General features: G+C 48.5%; 7 protein-coding genes across 7 annotated transcripts; 4 read left to right on the top strand and 3 right to left on the bottom strand.

Moving 5' to 3' along the window:
* Positions 1-429: 429 nt before the first annotated feature.
* On the bottom strand, positions 430-1,934 carry BKA55DRAFT_616487 (uncharacterized protein). The gene is made up of 2 exons (XM_046196715.1): positions 1,562-1,934; positions 430-1,451 (listed from the first exon to the last, which is right to left on the bottom strand). The coding sequence occupies exons 1-2, from the start codon at positions 1,735-1,737 to the stop codon at positions 737-739; spliced, it is 891 nt and encodes a 296-aa protein (XP_046048689.1). The 5' UTR covers positions 1,738-1,934; the 3' UTR covers positions 430-736.
* Positions 1,935-2,134: 200 nt separating this feature from the next.
* BKA55DRAFT_570265 (uncharacterized protein) lies at positions 2,135-2,715 on the top strand (the record flags this gene model as incomplete). The annotated part of the gene is made up of 1 exon (XM_046192993.1): positions 2,135-2,715. A coding segment is annotated over exon 1 (221 nt), but the record flags the coding sequence as incomplete, so codon positions are not given.
* An 18-nt stretch (positions 2,716-2,733) lies between these two features.
* On the bottom strand, positions 2,734-6,048 carry BKA55DRAFT_664367 (uncharacterized protein). The gene is made up of 4 exons (XM_046197694.1): positions 5,462-6,048; positions 5,278-5,412; positions 4,214-5,040; positions 2,734-4,166 (listed from the first exon to the last, which is right to left on the bottom strand). The coding sequence occupies exons 1-4, from the start codon at positions 5,605-5,607 to the stop codon at positions 3,181-3,183; spliced, it is 2,094 nt and encodes a 697-aa protein (XP_046048687.1). The 5' UTR covers positions 5,608-6,048; the 3' UTR covers positions 2,734-3,180.
* A 1,372-nt stretch (positions 6,049-7,420) lies between these two features.
* BKA55DRAFT_513754 (RTA1 like protein-domain-containing protein) lies at positions 7,421-8,618 on the top strand (the record flags this gene model as incomplete). Its single annotated transcript, XM_046187925.1, has 4 exons — positions 7,421-7,636; positions 7,686-7,821; positions 7,877-8,235; positions 8,286-8,618. The coding sequence occupies 4 exons, from the start codon at positions 7,421-7,423 to the stop codon at positions 8,616-8,618; spliced, it is 1,044 nt and encodes a 347-aa protein (XP_046048686.1).
* A 1,748-nt stretch (positions 8,619-10,366) lies between these two features.
* Positions 10,367-11,853, top strand: BKA55DRAFT_594740 (uncharacterized protein; the record flags this gene model as incomplete). The annotated part of the gene is made up of 3 exons (XM_046195708.1): positions 10,367-10,565; positions 10,595-11,369; positions 11,439-11,853. The coding sequence occupies 3 exons, from the start codon at positions 10,367-10,369 to the stop codon at positions 11,851-11,853; spliced, it is 1,389 nt and encodes a 462-aa protein (XP_046048685.1).
* A 279-nt stretch (positions 11,854-12,132) lies between these two features.
* Positions 12,133-13,873, bottom strand: BKA55DRAFT_570259 (uncharacterized protein). The gene has a single exon (XM_046192992.1). The coding sequence runs from the start codon at positions 13,664-13,666 to the stop codon at positions 12,332-12,334; it is 1,335 nt and encodes a 444-aa protein (XP_046048684.1). The 5' UTR covers positions 13,667-13,873; the 3' UTR covers positions 12,133-12,331.
* A 1,220-nt stretch (positions 13,874-15,093) lies between these two features.
* BKA55DRAFT_513474 (uncharacterized protein) lies at positions 15,094-16,291 on the top strand (the record flags this gene model as incomplete). The annotated part of the gene is made up of 3 exons (XM_046187895.1): positions 15,094-15,170; positions 15,238-15,495; positions 15,547-16,291. The coding sequence occupies 3 exons, from the start codon at positions 15,094-15,096 to the stop codon at positions 16,289-16,291; spliced, it is 1,080 nt and encodes a 359-aa protein (XP_046048683.1).
* Between the last annotated feature and the right edge of the window lie 879 nt (positions 16,292-17,170).

Below are 17,170 nucleotides of genomic sequence, written 5' to 3'. Positions count from 1 at the left end.
CTTTACTTTTTATCTTCTTCTGTACTTCATCACCGAAAGTGGCAGGGCCTGGAGGGGGCATTCGGAATAGGGGTCGATGGTTGGTGGACGTGGTACGCGTTACAGTATAGGGGAGAGGATGGCTGGGGAGGTTGAATTAGGTGGTTCCAGTAAGCCCCATTGAGAGGCCTATAGGTTCAAATAGCGGACGTTACTGGAGTCGCAAAAAGCTTGCATTGCAAGTATTTCGAGGATCTGAGGAGGCAAGACACAGACGTCTTGGTGGTGGAGGTGGAAAGCAAAGATGAGCGCGCATGAGCGTGATGAATGAAAGCGACAATTGTGTTATTTTGTGTAAGCGATGCATGTGAATATCAATGTCAATGGTGTTGTCCGTTATTACCAAATTGCATTTCTCTCACTTGAAGATATAGGTCGAATATGTTAAATCCGTTTCTCATTTAATCGAGTTTGGCTGTATCAGTCTTGACTCTTGCCGTAGCTACCTAGTATCCTGTCTATCGTGTTCTAGAAGTCTATTATGAGTGATGGATCGTCATCATGTACTCTTTTGTATGACACCATTCGTTGAAAACCATGAGATGTAACATTAACCCCCAATGCCGTGGATCTTGACAAGATCAAACAAGTAAATGCAACCATAGTCACGTAGCCTCGTAACTGTAAACGCCGGAAATCAAAGAATCTGCAGAGAGAAACTCTTGCAGTGTGAGATGATAGGCTGGGCCGAGTTCATCTACTCCAGCTTGGTCATGAGGTTCTTGCGAACCTTCATGTTGACGACACCACCGACTCCAAAAGCAGGGACAATTCGGCATATTCTCGCTACAGAGCTGATGAACCAATTGCGCCGCACGAGATCTAATCGATCACGCATCGTCACAACAGCTCCCCCAGGGCCAGTCGCTTGACGATTGTATAGGTCTAGACCGAACAAATGCATAGGCGTAGAAATGAATTGCACCATAGCGGGAGCCATGAACTGCGCTGCATAAAGCCCAGAAACTCTCTTCTTCATCTCCTCGGAAAATCGCTTATCCAAATACGGTCCCAGCAAAGGCGGGACGTTGAACGACGCAAAGATAGTCAAGCAATCGCGCAGCGCAAAAAGTGTGTATGAAGCAAGAGGAACAGGTCTAGGCACAACACCAGGCGGTCCAAACATGCGCACGAAAACCTGATCTTTATAGATACACACTCCAATGTTTGCGGCGCTAGAAGCAGCGAATTTCGTTGTTCCGGCTGTGACGCTCGAGGCGGGCTTGTTGTTGACGGTGGAGAATGAAGTGTCGACGGCGTTGGCGGTGAGATATGTTCCGCCGTAGAGGCAGAAGATGAGGGCTGTGGGCTTCGAGAAGAGGATTGTGTGTGGGCGAGTGAAGAGGGTTCGGAGGGAGGATTTTACGGAGTTTGCGAGGGTGTTTGCGCCAGATGCGTTTTCCATGATGGAGCTGTCATGATGTCAGCTTTTGGAGTTTGGAGTTTGGCGATGTCGGCGTGTCTCAGAAATAATATATGAATGAATGGCGGTGATAGTCCAAGGGGCATGAGTACTACTGACCGGTCGATAATGGCAATGATGGGCGCTACCATGGAAGCAGCGCTCGCAGCGGATAGAAAGTCAGTGCCGAGTCGTGATGTCAAGTTCTTGGTATTCCATGTATTTTTGGTGGTGGTGATCTGCTCGGGCGTAGTTGTCCCGGCGAGAACCAACGCCGGCGCATCAGAGTCTTTCATGATGTCCAAGATTTCTTTCTTTCTTTTCTTCCGTGGTAACAACAGACCCTAACTCGCTCAGAAATACAGAAATACAATATCAAGTCTGTCAGAAGAAGAAGAGACGACGGAACAGGTATGACGAAAAGAAAACAGGTCTTGGGGGAATAAAAGGAAACTGGAGGAAAAAAAACCACGAGATAATGGGAGGTCTAAACGGTTGTAGACCCCGAAGCAACCCTTTCAGTGGATAAACGTTGAAAGTGCATGAACTAGCGGTAGCTAGCTAATTCCCATGCGCTGGTTGGGCGCGGCCTGAGCTTTGCTTTGGGGGTTAACGTTAGCTGAAGCTCTTCTGGCTGACTGAGTCTGGGGGGCCGATCTCGGCGGACACTTCGGAGCCATACCCGAGTTTAGAGGGACTCAAACGTCGGCGGCTTGTCGCGGATACTAAAGATTGATACCGAGAACTGATAGATATTGTATGAGCTTGTTGAATTTGAGATTTAGAGGAGTTGTTCTGAGATGTGTTCAAATTTCATGGTTACTACTTGAGGATTGTGTAACAGCCAACAAAACTCACGCTCAAGCCCACGTTGGGCAACAGGATCAAAAGCTCTTCCATCGCGCATTAAACACCAAAAGTCACATTATAACAACAACGATATACAAAAACACAGTCTTGATAACTTTACCGCCCGTTGATTAAAGCCGTCTCAACACTAGACTCTTCCTCCCCCGCAATGCTCTCCATTCTCCATGACTTAGACGCCATCTTCCCCACGCCGACGTTTGCCGCTCACCGGGAACTCTGTTCCTCACCCAATCCCTTTGCATAGTTATCGCGGTCTTATCATGACGAGGACTCTGCAGGTCACCCTAGTAAACTGATTCAGCCCATATACAGGCACGGCTCTCCAGGGTGATCACCGTTTGCCAGCTCCTCCAACGGCATAGACCGGCTTTAACTTATACCCAAATTCTACGGCCAACACCAACATATGGTTCGAGTAGTAGGGCAAATATGTATATTATTCACGAAAGTCAGGTAGTTCCATTCATTGCCAATCTGAAAGACATTATATTCATAGGGAGTGTAAGAATCCTCGACCTAATGCTACTCATAACTCCTAACAATTCCAGAAACAATGCAAACTTGACGAATCCAATACAAGCTTCTTCGAGGGCACCAAGTTGTGGGGTCGTTTCCGACTCGTATCCTATCCAATTCCTAAACGACCTGGTCCACAGACACAGCAGATGTCCAGAGCCGCTTCTCTCCGTCTCCCCACTGCTACTCCCAACACCATGCCAATTCTTCTGGAACGCTTCGCTGCCGGCCCCTCTGCTGGAATACCCACTCTTGACCTCGACCGACGAGACCCGGTCAGAGAAGAACCCAATACTAGACATTCCAATGTTCCAAAGCTGTCAAGGACCGGCCCGATCACCAAAAGCCCGTAGCTAGGCGGGAGTGGCACTTGTACTTGTGCTTCCACTATCGTTCCCACTTGCTTGCTGCTCCTGGATAGCCATGATAGCTGCAGTGAGCTGATCGATCTTGCGGTTTAGCTCGGTGAGCTGTACCTCCATGGCTGTTGGCGCATCCACATCATCCTCACGCACCTCGATACTATGACCATTCGCTCGTCCTCTAGGAGAAAGCGCCTGGCGACCGACATGGGACGTAGATCGCTTCTGAGCGATTGCGTGCCTACCGTTACGCCTAGAAGAGTGCGATGGACCCTTGAATCCAGCAAACTCATCCTCCACGGCTCCTGGCTTGCGATACATCTCGTATAGCCTGATGACACCAACAATGGGCCAATGAGTCGCCTTGAGGAGCACGATACGCCCAGCACGGAACTTCTCATCAGCCGTAAAGAATAGACGCCAAGGTCGGAAGAGTACCAGAGCCAGCAGGTTGAAAGGAGGGAAGAAATGGGTGAGTCGGTTACTAGTCGACGCTTCCAAGACGTAGACGCTGTACACATACAGGTACTCCTCCTTAGCGTGGGTGATAACCCGCGAGAAGCTGTTGGACAGCATACCTGTCAGGGAGCCCATTAACAGGAAACTGGAAAGTGTGATGAAGATTATCATCAAAGGAGGTCCAAAGAAGGGGTCAATCTGATTCATTATCTCAAATCCGATGGGCGCCGAGCCGTAAAATATCTTTGTCAAGATCCAGGCCATGGACTTGAATGCAAAGACATTACGACCCACGAGCGAAAATGTGGTCAGGAAACCACAATACACGACAACAACAAGCACCATGTATTTGAAGAAGTCCTTGCCCATCTCCTTCAAGCATGGAATAAGTGTGCCCCAGGCAGGGCTCAGACTGAGAATCGAGAAGATACGAGGAATCATGAAGAGTGCCTCGAGTGCCAGGATATCAAATGCAAGATCATTCAGCTCGGGTTTGTTCTGAACGATGCCAATAATACCTAGTTGTGTCAGCATGTCACTTTGTCAAAAGGACCATATTTCTTACGCAGAATTGCAAAGGTAAACCCGATGGCGATCATGATCATGTCGAATAGGTTCCAGATGTCGGTGGCATAAAAGATTGAGCCCGCATCAAGCCATTCGCTGAGCTCATCGTAGAAGAAGGCCGCGATCCATAAGAAAAGTATCACTTCAGGAATTGTGATGCGTGACTCGTCTCGCACAATGAGCACAGCGTAGTACAAGGCGAGGAAAATGCAGAAGAAGAGCACCTCCCAGCTCTTGAGATACTTGGGAACACGCAGGCGAGAAAAGGGGTCTGCAGTCCTAGGGTTATAGAACCGGACCTTCTTTGTCGAGTGCACAGACAGGCTATCCCAAAAGACTATGTCACCACTCCAAATAGCAGTGATGATCTTTTGTACAATGTGCTGGCTGAGGAAGCGTTTGGCATCGGCAATGGCTGCAATCTCAAGAGCATTCAGGTTCTTAAACGATGAAGTTGGGTCGCCTTCGTTCTCACTGTCCTCATCATCGGATGTCATAGTCAAGCGGGAGAGAGAACTTAGAAGTTGGTTACGCTTCATGCTGCTCCCGGCAGGGCCTGGCCCACGTCGGCGATTGTCAATGGAGCGAAGGTGAGAAAGCAGAGGAGAGGATTCGCCAGCCTCCTCGTCGCCAGTGTGACCATTACCGGCTGCTTGAGCTTCGTCTTCATCGTCTAGATCGGGGATCTCGTAAAGGCAGTAATTAACAGCCTCGCGTTCAGAAAGCCTAGTCAGGAATCGCCAAGCAACGATTTCACATGCATCTGCTCGAGATTCTCCCAGAGTGCGGTGTTCTGACGAAGATGCATAATGCCATTTGAGAGCTCTGTAGAGATTTGATCAGTCAGCAAAGGCCCCAGCAGCATCGGGCAATGTGTTCCGAGTCATCGTTGCACCACATATCCCGTCAGATTGAGGATGGGTTGAGCAGATATGTGATTGGCTCCCCTGCCAGCATCTCATCTGCAGGCACAGAGACCACAGAAGGGATGACGATGCAGCAACTGAGAATAATGCTGATAGAGAACAAGTCGCCGCAAATTGTTTTTGGGTTGATACATACAGAAGAGCATTGACAATTGCCGGGTTGGTGCAGGTTGCACCGAGATGATCCACCAAGACGCGTAGAGGAGTCCCCGCAGCTGTGGTTCTCAGCTGTTCAAAGGTGCTTGGCAGCTCAATGACATCGACAAAGTATCTATAGAGTGTCAGTTAGTGTCAATTGATACAAATTCATGGCAACTCACAGTGAGAGCTTCTTGACGACATCTCTGAAGTTATCGTGAGTGCCAATGTCGGGAAGATCGCGTTCGTATTCGTCCAAATGGCGGATGGAGACAGGACTACCCTCGCGAGGGGCAGGAAGCTTCTTGGATTTGACCTTGATAGGCATGATGAGGACCTAATTCAGATAAAATATGATCAATCAAAGGAGCATAGCCCCCGTAAAGGCCGTAGGTTTCTTGGAGTTGTCAGGAGCTGTCCCTCGGCCACGAGGTGGTTTCGAAGTCGATCGGAAAGATTCTTCCGTCACCTTCCTCTGTTTTGACTTTATCACGATGTACGTGAGGGAGAGGAGATGCGGAGATGGATTGAATGGAGAAGGAAGGGATGGATCTGGGGAAAGAAGCGCTCGAGCGGTCAACCAATTGCGGGCCTGTGCACCCTTAAGACGAGTCAAGTTGCGCTGCAGATCGGCTCCCGACCACCAAGAAATTGGATGGATGGTAACTGATGGTATCACGAGAATGAGTGGGAGGCAGGAAAAGGTGACCTTTTGGGGGTTTCAGGAGAAGGTCACCACTGCCCAAATTAAACCGTCACTGCATCACGGCCGTCAAAACAAAAATTGTAGAGTCTTTTTTTACCAACTACCGCCCTCCGAGCTTAGCGCGCACTGATGATCCTCTACTCTGAATAGGCATCTTTCCTGGCGATAGCTGCAAAAAGAGCCCCAACCAGAGGCTGGTGACAGTCTCAAGGGTTCATGTCAGAGTGGAGAAAAAGGGTCCCTGGATGAAGCTTGGCACCACTAAGAGATGCTTGTCAATCTTTAGCAACTGGGGATTGGACGATCTAGACTCGAGAAATCAAGATTTCGGGGTTCGAGGTCAGGTTTAATGATATGAGGATTCTGGGAAGTCGGAATGGCCTCATAGAATGATAGAGGCGGGTAGATTGACTACAAGTATCAGCAATTGGTTTCAGAATGCTGTGAGTCGATTTGAGAGACAAACAGGTTGACTGAGTAATGAAACATGGCTTTTGTATTGGGCCGTGGTCAACTCGGCGAAGGACTATGGTGCTATAGAGAATCTGCCAGTGCCTGTCCCTAAGACAACTTGACATCTTGAAACCCGACAGATCTTAATATTACAGTAGTATAGCACCGACACAGCATTTGAGATATCTTCAAGTTGTTAGCTTGGCTGGACAGCCATCCTGGGCTGTCTTTGGTGTATCTCAGCAATCGAGCAGGATCCTGTTCAGCGGAGGCTGAGCTGAAGAACGCGTCAACCAGCATCAGAAGTGCGTGCATGGTGACGACTTCAGCAAGAAACAAACGAGTGAACTAATGAAATATCAGCACCATGGGGATGAAGTTGTATATCGAAGAATAAAGTCAAGTAAGCAACGGAGTATCTTTAAGAATCTCATCAACCAATTCCCCCACATCAGTTTCTCAATACACGAACCAGCCAATAACGACACATCTTAAAAATAAGCTGAGCCTTGAAGGAAGATGAAGCTCCTCAAAGCCACGCCGCCATTTGAATATCAAAGTGGAACTCATCTTCGGTTTGAACAACTCTGACTGGTCCAGTCGTCAATTACAGATTTGACAGTTTCTGAAACGTGGGAGTCCTGAATGTTCTTGACACTCACAGCCTCGAAATGGTCACACCTGGTTGGCTGAGCACTTGTTAGCTTTGGCGAGCCAGCGCGTCCCCGCCAAAGAGACCCCTGTAGCGGATCAAATCTGACATGGAGAGCTTCTAGGGCTGGATCTGAGCCTCAGACATGAAGTGAAGCTCGCCAAATGGAGTATTTACGCCAAAAGATGTGATGGAGTTGTATATAAGGAAGAGATGAGAATGACCGAAATGTCGTTTATCGGACAAGCTCATCAGCTCAATAATCACCTTCACTTCTAGAATCACCTTCAAACTCCTTCTTTACTAGACCCGACTTAGACGACTTACACCATGTCTACCACAACTTTTACTTCAACAGCTACAACTACGTCTTCAGCAACGGCGACGTGTACAACTGCTGTACCTGGAAAACATGGCCGTGTCCCTGTTGATGCGTGCAACGCCAACTATTTCTTCGACCCTAGTTTCGCTGCCAATCTTGCTTTCTGTGTGCTATTCGGCATGACCACTATGGTCCATCTTATTCAGGCAATTCTGTTCAAGAAGGTGAATACCGTCATATGACAGTGGTCTTTTAGTTCCTAACAGTTTATAGAAATTCTGCTGGGTAGCCATTATGGGTGCAGCTTGGGAAACCATTGGATTTGCTTTCAAGACCTTAGGAAGCAGGAATCAGCAGAACACGACATACCTCATCTGGGGTCAACTGTTCTTCCTTCTTGCTCCTCTCTGTAAGTATCTTGAAGTATAAGGTAACCCCGTGTGGCCAAATGCTAACGGACTCAGGGATCAATGCTTTCGTTTACATGGCCGTCGCACGGATGGTATACTTCCGCATGCCTGATCGAAAGCTCCTAGGCATCAAGGCTATCCGCATGACACTCCTCTTCGTCTGGCTGGATATCATTCTTTTCCTGGTACAGGGTGCCGGTGGAAGCATGCTCTCGAATAACGATGACATGAATGCCGTTCGTATTGGACAGAAGCTTTACATGGGTGGTGTTGGTCTGCAGCTCGCTGTCATTCTGATCTTCAGTGGTATCACTGCTTTCTTCTACTTCAAGCTTCGACAACTCGAGGGTCGAAGTATGGGACGCATGAAGTGGCTCATCTTGACCATGCTTGCTGTTCTCATTCTCATTGTGGTAAGTACTTCGTCTTTCTTGACCCGAATTATCCAGCTAACAACGTCAAGGTCCGAATCGTGTATCGTCTGATCGAATTTGGTCCTGGTGTTAATGAGCACAACCAACTTCTGATTCATGAAGAGTATCCACTAGGTCTCGATGCTACGCCGATCTTGATCGCCCTCGTATTGCTCAACATCATGCATCCTGGTTTTGTTCTTCGAGGACCCGATAGTGAATTTCCCAAGCTCTCTCGCAAGGAGAAGAAGGCACTGAAGCAACAAAAGAAGATCGAGAAGAAGCAGGCTAAAGAGGCCAAGAAGGCTCGCAAAGCGGGTGCGCAGGAACTGAAGAACCTGTCTTATGAGGGACAGTCTAACTGCAGTAATGAGCTCGTCTAGGAAGATATGAGCATGTTTGCGCGTATTGTGGTGTTATTGGCCACATCATGGTATAGCCGTGTTGGTTTTGTTCGAAAAGGATAATGTACGCTCGTGGCACAGAATGGCTTGAATTTTGAGGAGTTATGGCATGGTTTAGAGTCTTGTCTTTCGTGTAATGCACGGATAGGAAATGTGCTGGCAGCAATAGAGTGGGGGAATAAATGATGTTCTATGCATATTCTTTTGCATCGTGGCCACAATCATGCTAGATATGCATCTCGATACGAGTTCAAAGTGGTGCAGGATCCGTATGAGATCTGCGGTCAAGATGCGCAGTATCCCGATTTAGAAGCAAAAATTGAGGGTGAAACACCGCCACAGTTACCAAACGATGATGGTGTCAGCTGATGCACTGACAGTCAATTTGGGCGGCTAGAACAGTTGTGGCAGGTGAGTTCAATTTGAGCTATAGCAGAACAATTAAGATAATATCAAATATTGATGTTGGTGGATGGTAATATTGGAAACGGAAGGAAATGTGTTGGACTGATAGAATAGAAGGGATGTGGATGCAAACAAAAGAGACACTAGTGATCACTAATGCACAAAGATCGACGCAAATTGAGGGCGTGAGATGAGACATTCTTAAGAAGCTGCATGCTAACGTGGCAGATATGGCCCCTCTCTAGGCCCCCTCTGAGGGTGTGCAACTGTCCAAGTGTCGTAGGAGGCTCTAGGTTCTAAAGATGGGATTGGTTGCTAGAATCCTTCCAAGCATTCCAAACATCGACAAATTGTTTCCGGTTGCTATGGAGTTACTCTGTCATTAATTGTTTACTCAAATTATCGTACCTCTTCTTCTTCTCTTTGAATTTCTTTTTAATTCAACGTAACTAAACGAATCCGTCAAACTTTGCTTCTTCAAAACCTTCCTTGATTTTCCAACGATCACCCCAGCCTCCCCCGAAGCCCACACCAGCCTCTCATAAAACGGCCTGGCCCTCATCCCTGATTGGATCCCGAGTTGTCGTGGGATACAGGGTTGCAGTATCGGAAGACGCCCCCCGGCTGCCAGCACTTTAAACGTCTCTGTTCTGGTTCCTGGTTCGCTCGTCGACGGGCTATAACTTACAGATCCTGGAGTCTTATCTGACGAGAAATCGTAATCGAAAGAAATCAGAGTCTTGGTCAAAGGTGGCTTGACTGCGAAATAGAGTGGCAGGGTTGCAAGGAAGCCCACACGCGACTCAGGCAGAGGATACATAGAAGCAGCAAAACCGTCTCGATTTCGAAACGTTCAGGGTCTTCCCTAGTTCATATTCTCTATTTCACCAGTCTAGAGACTGTACTTTACGCCGGCCAGCCACTTTTTACTGTACATTTCACTCCACTTGGTTAAAGTCAGGCCAAGTCTTGGATAAGTCGACGAGGCACAGACTGGGTTCCTCTCATAAACTCGCTACTTGAGTGTCACAGGCCCCCTTCTACTCAAGGGCACTTGGTTTCTTCCTACTTTGATCTTTTCTAACCCCTTTGTTACATCATTAGTTTGGTTACTCATCGTATCATTTTTGCATCCTTTGTCCTTTTTGCCCGTGCGCTGAGTTTCCTCTCTTCCGTTCAAAGGGTGTCCTCTTTCTCAAGTCTCTCTTCTCTTAATATCTACGACTTCACCAAAAAACCGCCCACGATCTTAAGTACGCTACAGATTTAACCGATCGACTATACCATGTTTGCTTGAGATTAGATTCACGAGATCGCAAATCATGACCCCGGCTCTAATGGCGCGTCTACCGCCGTTTCTCGTCATCTCTGGCGTTCTCAATTTCGCTACCGGCCACGTTCTGCCACAACCGACAAAGACCGTTGACTTTTATGAACTTAATGTTCTGCCGTATCCTCTCGCCGCGACGCCTGCGCCCGACGACTCATTGTTGCTGCGAAGGCAATTGAACACTGTTTGTGGTTACCTAGGGGGGATCCTGGACTACCAGCAACTTGTTCTGCCGGATCGCATTGTGTGGTAGACGTCGATCATGGCGCTGTGGGATGTTGTCCCGATGGCGGATCTTGTACATCCGGTGTATTCACAGGCTGTGTGGATGCAGACAGTGGACCACAAACAGAGGTGAATCCATATGTTTTCACTTGCCGAGGAAGCGACTCGTGCTACAGAAATAGCTATGAAGGTGGTTTCTTTCAATTTGGATGCGGTTCAACATCTGGTTTGGCGACAAAAGTCGTGGCTACAGCTTCAGGAAAGAGTGCGATTGACCTCACAAGCATAAACGTTCCTCTTACAGCACCAGTGAGTTCACTGTCTGAACCCACAACGCTGGGAACAAGGAGAAGGACAACAACAACGGACACTTCCGCCACAAAATCATCAACGACAAGGAGCGCATCTACAAGATCTACAGAAACCTCCTCAGGTTCAACAACAGAATCAACAGCATCAACAACAAACTCAGAAACTTCCTCAACAGAGTCGGAAACCTCAGCAGCTTCAGAGACCGAATCCGATACCTCCACAGAAACCACAGCTTCAGAGACAGCAGACCCATCGTCGACAGAATCTGGCGACTCTGATGCCCCTGACACCGACGGCAATGACAATGGCTCCAAGAACACAGGCGCCATCATCGGCGGTGCCATCAGTGGCGTAGCAGCTCTCGCAGCTCTCATCGTCCTCGGCATTTGGCTTTGGAAGCGTAAGAAGGGAAATACGCGCCAGGGGCCAGGCGTGAAACACCAGGTGCAGCACATTGGGTAAGCGTCCCCATGAAAGACCTCTTTTTATACTTTTCGCGCAAAAAGCTAACAAATGAATTTTTCTAGTCCGCCGTTAGACAATAATCATAATTTTGCTCCGGTGCCCCTTATGCATGAGACCGACAAAATGGCACCGCCCCCACCAGTTCCAGTGAGGAACCAGCAGCGCACTATGAACCCGGCTGCTGACCACGATGAGCCTTATTCCGAACCATGGGATCCTTCTTCTAATTATGGTTATGGTAATTCGGCGGGTGCTGTGGGTGGATCTTCGCAGATGGAGCATGATGAGGTGCCTTTGACGCGAGACGACGACTTCATCCATAGTTACAATTCCGGCTTAGGACGAATCAGCGAGGAACATCCACGACCTGGAACAGCGATCAGTACGCCTGGTCAAATGAGCCAAGTATATCCTGGACCCCGCGGCGGTGGTGGAGGACCGTTGTGGCAGCAGAATCGTGGGCCTGGGTGGTTCTAATTGTATATGAATTTGATGAAAAGGGGAGACGGCACATAAACAGGCGGCGGGTGACACCACAGCTCGAGAATTGCTTTGGCGTTTGCTTTTGGGTTGGCATATGGAGTTGATATCCGGAGTTGCATTACTATAAAGGAGGAGTTGTAATGAGCGGTTCCAAGAGTGCTGGATAGATGAGCTTGAGCTTGGGTTAATCATGAGATATGATGGCCACACGGTCATAGACATGGGCATGGGTTTTCGGTAGATAGCTATGATACAAAGAAATTAAACAATATTTATTTTGAATCTTTTTGTCCACCTTCATCTATCATGTCTTTATTTCGTCTTTTTGGTAGTCAATTGGAACTCGAAGTTGGAAGCTGAACGGAACAGCCAATACTTACTCGTCTTGAACCTATACTTAACTGTGGATTCCTTTGAGTGACGTCTTACCAGCTTTCGTGATTATCATTCAGCCTACCATGTTTTAATCAAGTCAACCTCCTATAGTCCAGATCTTGACACTAGACTCGTCAAACACTGTCTGAGTTTCCGACAAGTCTCCAAAGCCCCAGCCTCCTGAGCATGTTGCGACCACAGAACCGCTTGAATGTAGAGCAGTGCTTCCTACCGGTGCATCATGGGGCTTCCATGTCCATGATGGATCTACAACGCCGGCTTGAGAGCCAACGCCTTCCCACACCGCAACACCACCATCGTGTGTCCCTGCCCAGACCTCAAAGGATGGGAACTCAGCATAGGGATCGCCAGAAAAGACGTCCACTGTCATCTTCTGCTGTGTAGGTGCACTTCGACCTCGAAGAGTGCAGAGGAGTTCGCCTGTTCCGCGGACGTCATACACAATAAGACCAGAGGCATGTCGCTCGTTGAGGATTAGGTAACGACCGCATGGACTCCAGCGGACTTGAACAATTCCCTGGCCTCCTATTCCTCCTATTATTTCCTCAGAACGAGGGAGAGACCAATTTGCAATAACCTTGTCTGAGCGATGCACATCATACAATCCCATCCACCGCGTCCATGTCCCCGCAGCAATAACAGAGCTCCCATTACCATCCACAGGCGAGGAAGCGAGAGCAGCGACAGTGCCCTTCATACCAACTCCATTTCCCTTCGATATATGACGTTTAGAAGGGATAGTGGGTATAGTAAGTATCGGACCATCTGATCCTGGTCGAGTCATGTCAAAGTAGTCAAGCCGGTTCGTTGAGCCCACGAGGAAATGCGTCCCAGGTGCATCCCAGAGGATAGACGAGGGCGTGATATACTCTTCTGTTTCACGGCGTATTAATTTATACGAAGCAAGTGGGGCAGAACGCGACGCAAGACCATCATCATCTGGAGGGAAGAGATGGTAGAGCTGGACAGGGTGATCGCGACATCCTACGAGGACTGTTTGCGAGGTTGGCTCAGCTAGAGAGTAGAAGGGCGCGGGGATGATCGTTTGAGAAGGCTCAGGAAGTGATATTGAGGATTGAGACTCGAGATGTCGAGGGCGTGAAGCTGATGGGTCGAGGAGATCTTCAGGGAGGACAAAGGTGGATATTGAGTTGATGGCAGATGATACGATGAGTGATGTTCCATCGGCAGTCCATTGCGCAGATGTGTAGTAATTTTGTTTGATGATTGAAGGTTGTTGGTTGTTTATGTCATTATCAGGCTGAATGATTTGATTTTCAGCGATGAGGTTTAATGATGGTGCTTTCTGCTGCTGATCTTGGTCCTTGTCCTTGTCCTGCAGATCATTCGGCTGTAACTCTGAATGTGAGGGCGCTGATTCAATTGCCGATTCAGGATCATCCATGTTCATGGTGTAAGTTGAGTTGCAAGTTGCGAGATGGTGATGGACGAGAAAAAGAGGTACATGAGTGGGTACCTAACTTCTTTGACTGTCACTTACATGCTTATCATGATCCTAGCCAATCTCTAATCTCAAGATATGTAACATTCAAGGGTCTTTTCAGTTGGACAATTCAAGGGTCCTGTGACATTCTCTATATTGGAACAGATTCTGAAGGACCTCTCACTGTAGATCAAACAACTGAGGCCATCGTCGACTGTCTCATATATCCTCATAGTAACGTCATATGGGTTGGCGCCAAGCCCCCGGTAGACAAAGGACCTCCTCAGCGGCCTCCGACAAATCCAATGGCCGTATTTCTCTTCTGCAGGGTCCAGCGGGTGACGATACAAAAAGGGCAGCTCGAGATCGCCGTTTTCCGTCTTGGCAGTTGTTCTGAAGAGTTGAAAGAGGCATTGATTACAGGTATAATTCAGGAAATATAACACTGTGTTTGAGTTTCCAGGTCACTGTAATTTTGGGCTTTCAGGGCAGGCAGGTACTGCCGAAGAAAACAAACACGTGAGGTGTGAATATCAAACGGAAGTGTATTTCCTCTATTCGGATTACAGCGGGAGATGGATCACCACTTGGATGTTGTACCCCTAGTAAGGTACTGTTGGAACAATTCAGGGCAGGTGCTCGAAGGTTTCCGTTTAGAGCCACCCGCTTTTCCCTTAGTTTTTAGGTAAGGCAAGGCAAGGTACGGAAGACAGGAAGGAACAGTCTTATATTCAGCTTGAGGTGGTCGTCATTTGATTACATTAATTAATTCTCCGACTTCCTTTCTTCTCTTTTCTTTTTATCCTGTCCCCATCTCACCACAATTACGAAACCTCTCCTTTGACTTCAACACAGGTACCAAGATAACCCGTATCTTGAAACTTTCTCTTCTCTCTGTCTCACCAATCATGATCTCCTAGTTCAGCTGGCCAAAAAGGGCAATTCATATCCTCGTATCGTCGACTATCGGTCAGTACCGACTCGCTCGGTATTCCGCTCCAGCTGCGCTGCGCTACGCTCTCTTGAGTCTCTTCTACAACGCTGCCCCTCCCCGCGAAACACAAACAGCAAAGACACCGACTAAAATAACCCATCATACGTCACTCCCCGGCAACGCAGGGCGCCCGACCTTCTATCATTTCTCTCCGCACGAGCCCGTGCCCAAAACCAGTCCAAAGCTAAGCTGGGCAAACCTCTTTGACGACAGACAACTGGACCCTGGCGCTCCTTCGTCTGATCTCGTGATTACTTGTGAACATTTTCTCGTGCCTGCCAGGCTTCTCGTGAGCCTCTCTCTCTCTTGCGACACCTGCTGGGACGACTCCTTCTTCATCCTCTCCCGAAGCTGCGCGGCCGTATTATTATACCTTCGCGCACTTCATCTTATATCCACCATGGACGTTTTTGCCCCAAAAGACGACCAATGCGATCGGCTTAAGACGCCCTCGTATCTTGAGCTTGTCGTTTCTATGTATGGCTGTGCAACCTCTCTCTAAATTTGACGGCGTGTGTTCTTGTTATTAACCTTGATATTGTAGCGTACTCTTGCTCGGCATTCTCGTGTCCTACCTCCCTCAGCATTATCGCATTATCTCCCGAGGCACCTCCGAAGGCATCTCACCTTACTTTGTATTGCTTGGAACCACTTCCGCTACTGCCGGTTTCGCCAATATCCTTACTGTCCCACCGTCTCGTGCTGCCATAGGATGCTGCAAAGAGCTCGGTAGATTTGAGTGCGCCGCCGGTCTGCTCGGCGTTGCTCAGCTAGGCGCTCAATGGGTTTGCTTCAGCCTCATGTTAGCCTCCACACCCAACTCGATTTGCTTCCTCCACTAACATTTGAACAGTCTTGTCCTTTTCCTCATCTTCTTTCGATATAGAGAAGCCAATGTTCCTCCAGAGGACCTCCGCGGAGACGCACCTAGATGGCAGACCGCTGTCATGGTCGGACTACTCTGTGTCCTTCACGGCCTCATTGTGGTTATTTTGACGGGTGTCTTTTTCATTGCTATGCCCGATCATCTCGTTTTCTGGGCCAACTTCCTGGGAATCATGGCCACAGTTCTGGCTGCTATCCAGTACGTGCCTCAGATCTGGATGACCTACCACTTAAAACATGTAGGCAGTCTGAGCATCCCCATGATGTGCATCCAGACGCCTGGTGGTTTCCTATTCGCAGGAAGCCTTTTTGCCCGTCTGGGCTGGGAAGGATGGAGCACATGGTTCATTTACTTGATCACTGCATCTATGCAGGGATCAGTCCTCTTCATGGGTGTTTATTACGAATACATGGCGCGGCAGCATGGCGGCCATGGCAACGGCCACATCGACAGCGCACCACACTCACCTGTGCAATACTCAAGCACACCCCGAAGGCCCCCGCCAGGCAGCAGGACCTACTCTGAGGGCTGGGAGCGCGGTCTTCCAGGACCCTTCACCGGTCACCCAGAGAGATACGCGGAAACGGAGGAGGACCTGCACGATATCCAAGAGAGAGAAGAGCGTGCTATCCAGCGGGAGAGCCAACCGTTGTTAAAACCCGGCGGTATTGGCAACCCTCACAAGACATACGACGCCACCACCGAGCACTGAGGAATTCACTTTCTAACCTTAGACAACAAGACGAGTTCAGGGTCACCAGCGAGCATGTGATATACCATAATTATTTGAGGTATTTTATTGGTGTTTAGTGATTACCTAGGATTGCATACTTTTTAGAATTGTACATTTTCTTCTTCTTCTTCTCAGCCGAGACGTCCGAGTTTGACTCATTGAAGTTATTACGCCGCAAGGTATGTGTGGGGGCCTTGATGACTCGAAGTCAGCCCGTCCCAAGATCGAGAGGGTGCTTGTCGATAGCATTCCTTGTCTGTCTACTCCCTACGCGAGATAAAGAGTAATATCAAATACCGAGCCAGCTGATTAGGATGAAACCATGTTACTTCAAGCAAACGTTGAGATATTGTATTCTACCAATGAAGTCTTGAGTAGCGGTCATTCTCAGCATCATCAGTCTCTCATGACCGAATACCTACCTTAGGTAGGTAGAAGAGGCCTGGTGCCTGGGCCCTATCATGGCCCTAAATGACCCCCCGCTTCCGCGGGCGACGGGTGACTCGCATCGCCTGCAAATGCGGAACTGGGAGTCGCTGGCTTGCCCCCTGTGGGATGCGGTCGAGCTATGATTGGTCGCTTCTATCTAATCAAGTTGAATGAATCACCGTGTGTCATTCATGGTTCCTATCAATTCCCGTATGAGGTTTGAGACAGGAGGCGGGGTCTAGAGCTGCCCTGTAGCATCCAATCCAATGCCGTCGATCAATTAAACCACCATCTCCATCCTTTCTGTCCTTTCTCCATTGCCGGAGCCATTTCTCCTTCCTTCTTTCATCTCAAGACCTAGAACCTAAAGATTCCTTCTTCTCCCTATCAGACCTTGAGTCTTTGTCTTAAGGCATCGTCAAGAGTTTC

The sequence above is a fragment of the Fusarium redolens genome (genome assembly GCF_020744475.1).
Source record: "Fusarium redolens strain MPI-CAGE-AT-0023 chromosome Unknown BKA55scaffold_9, whole genome shotgun sequence".
NCBI classification, from domain to species: Eukaryota; Fungi; Ascomycota; class Sordariomycetes; order Hypocreales; family Nectriaceae; genus Fusarium; species Fusarium redolens.
Note: the sequence above shows the minus strand (reverse complement) of the source record. Positions and strands in the feature narration are given on the sequence as shown.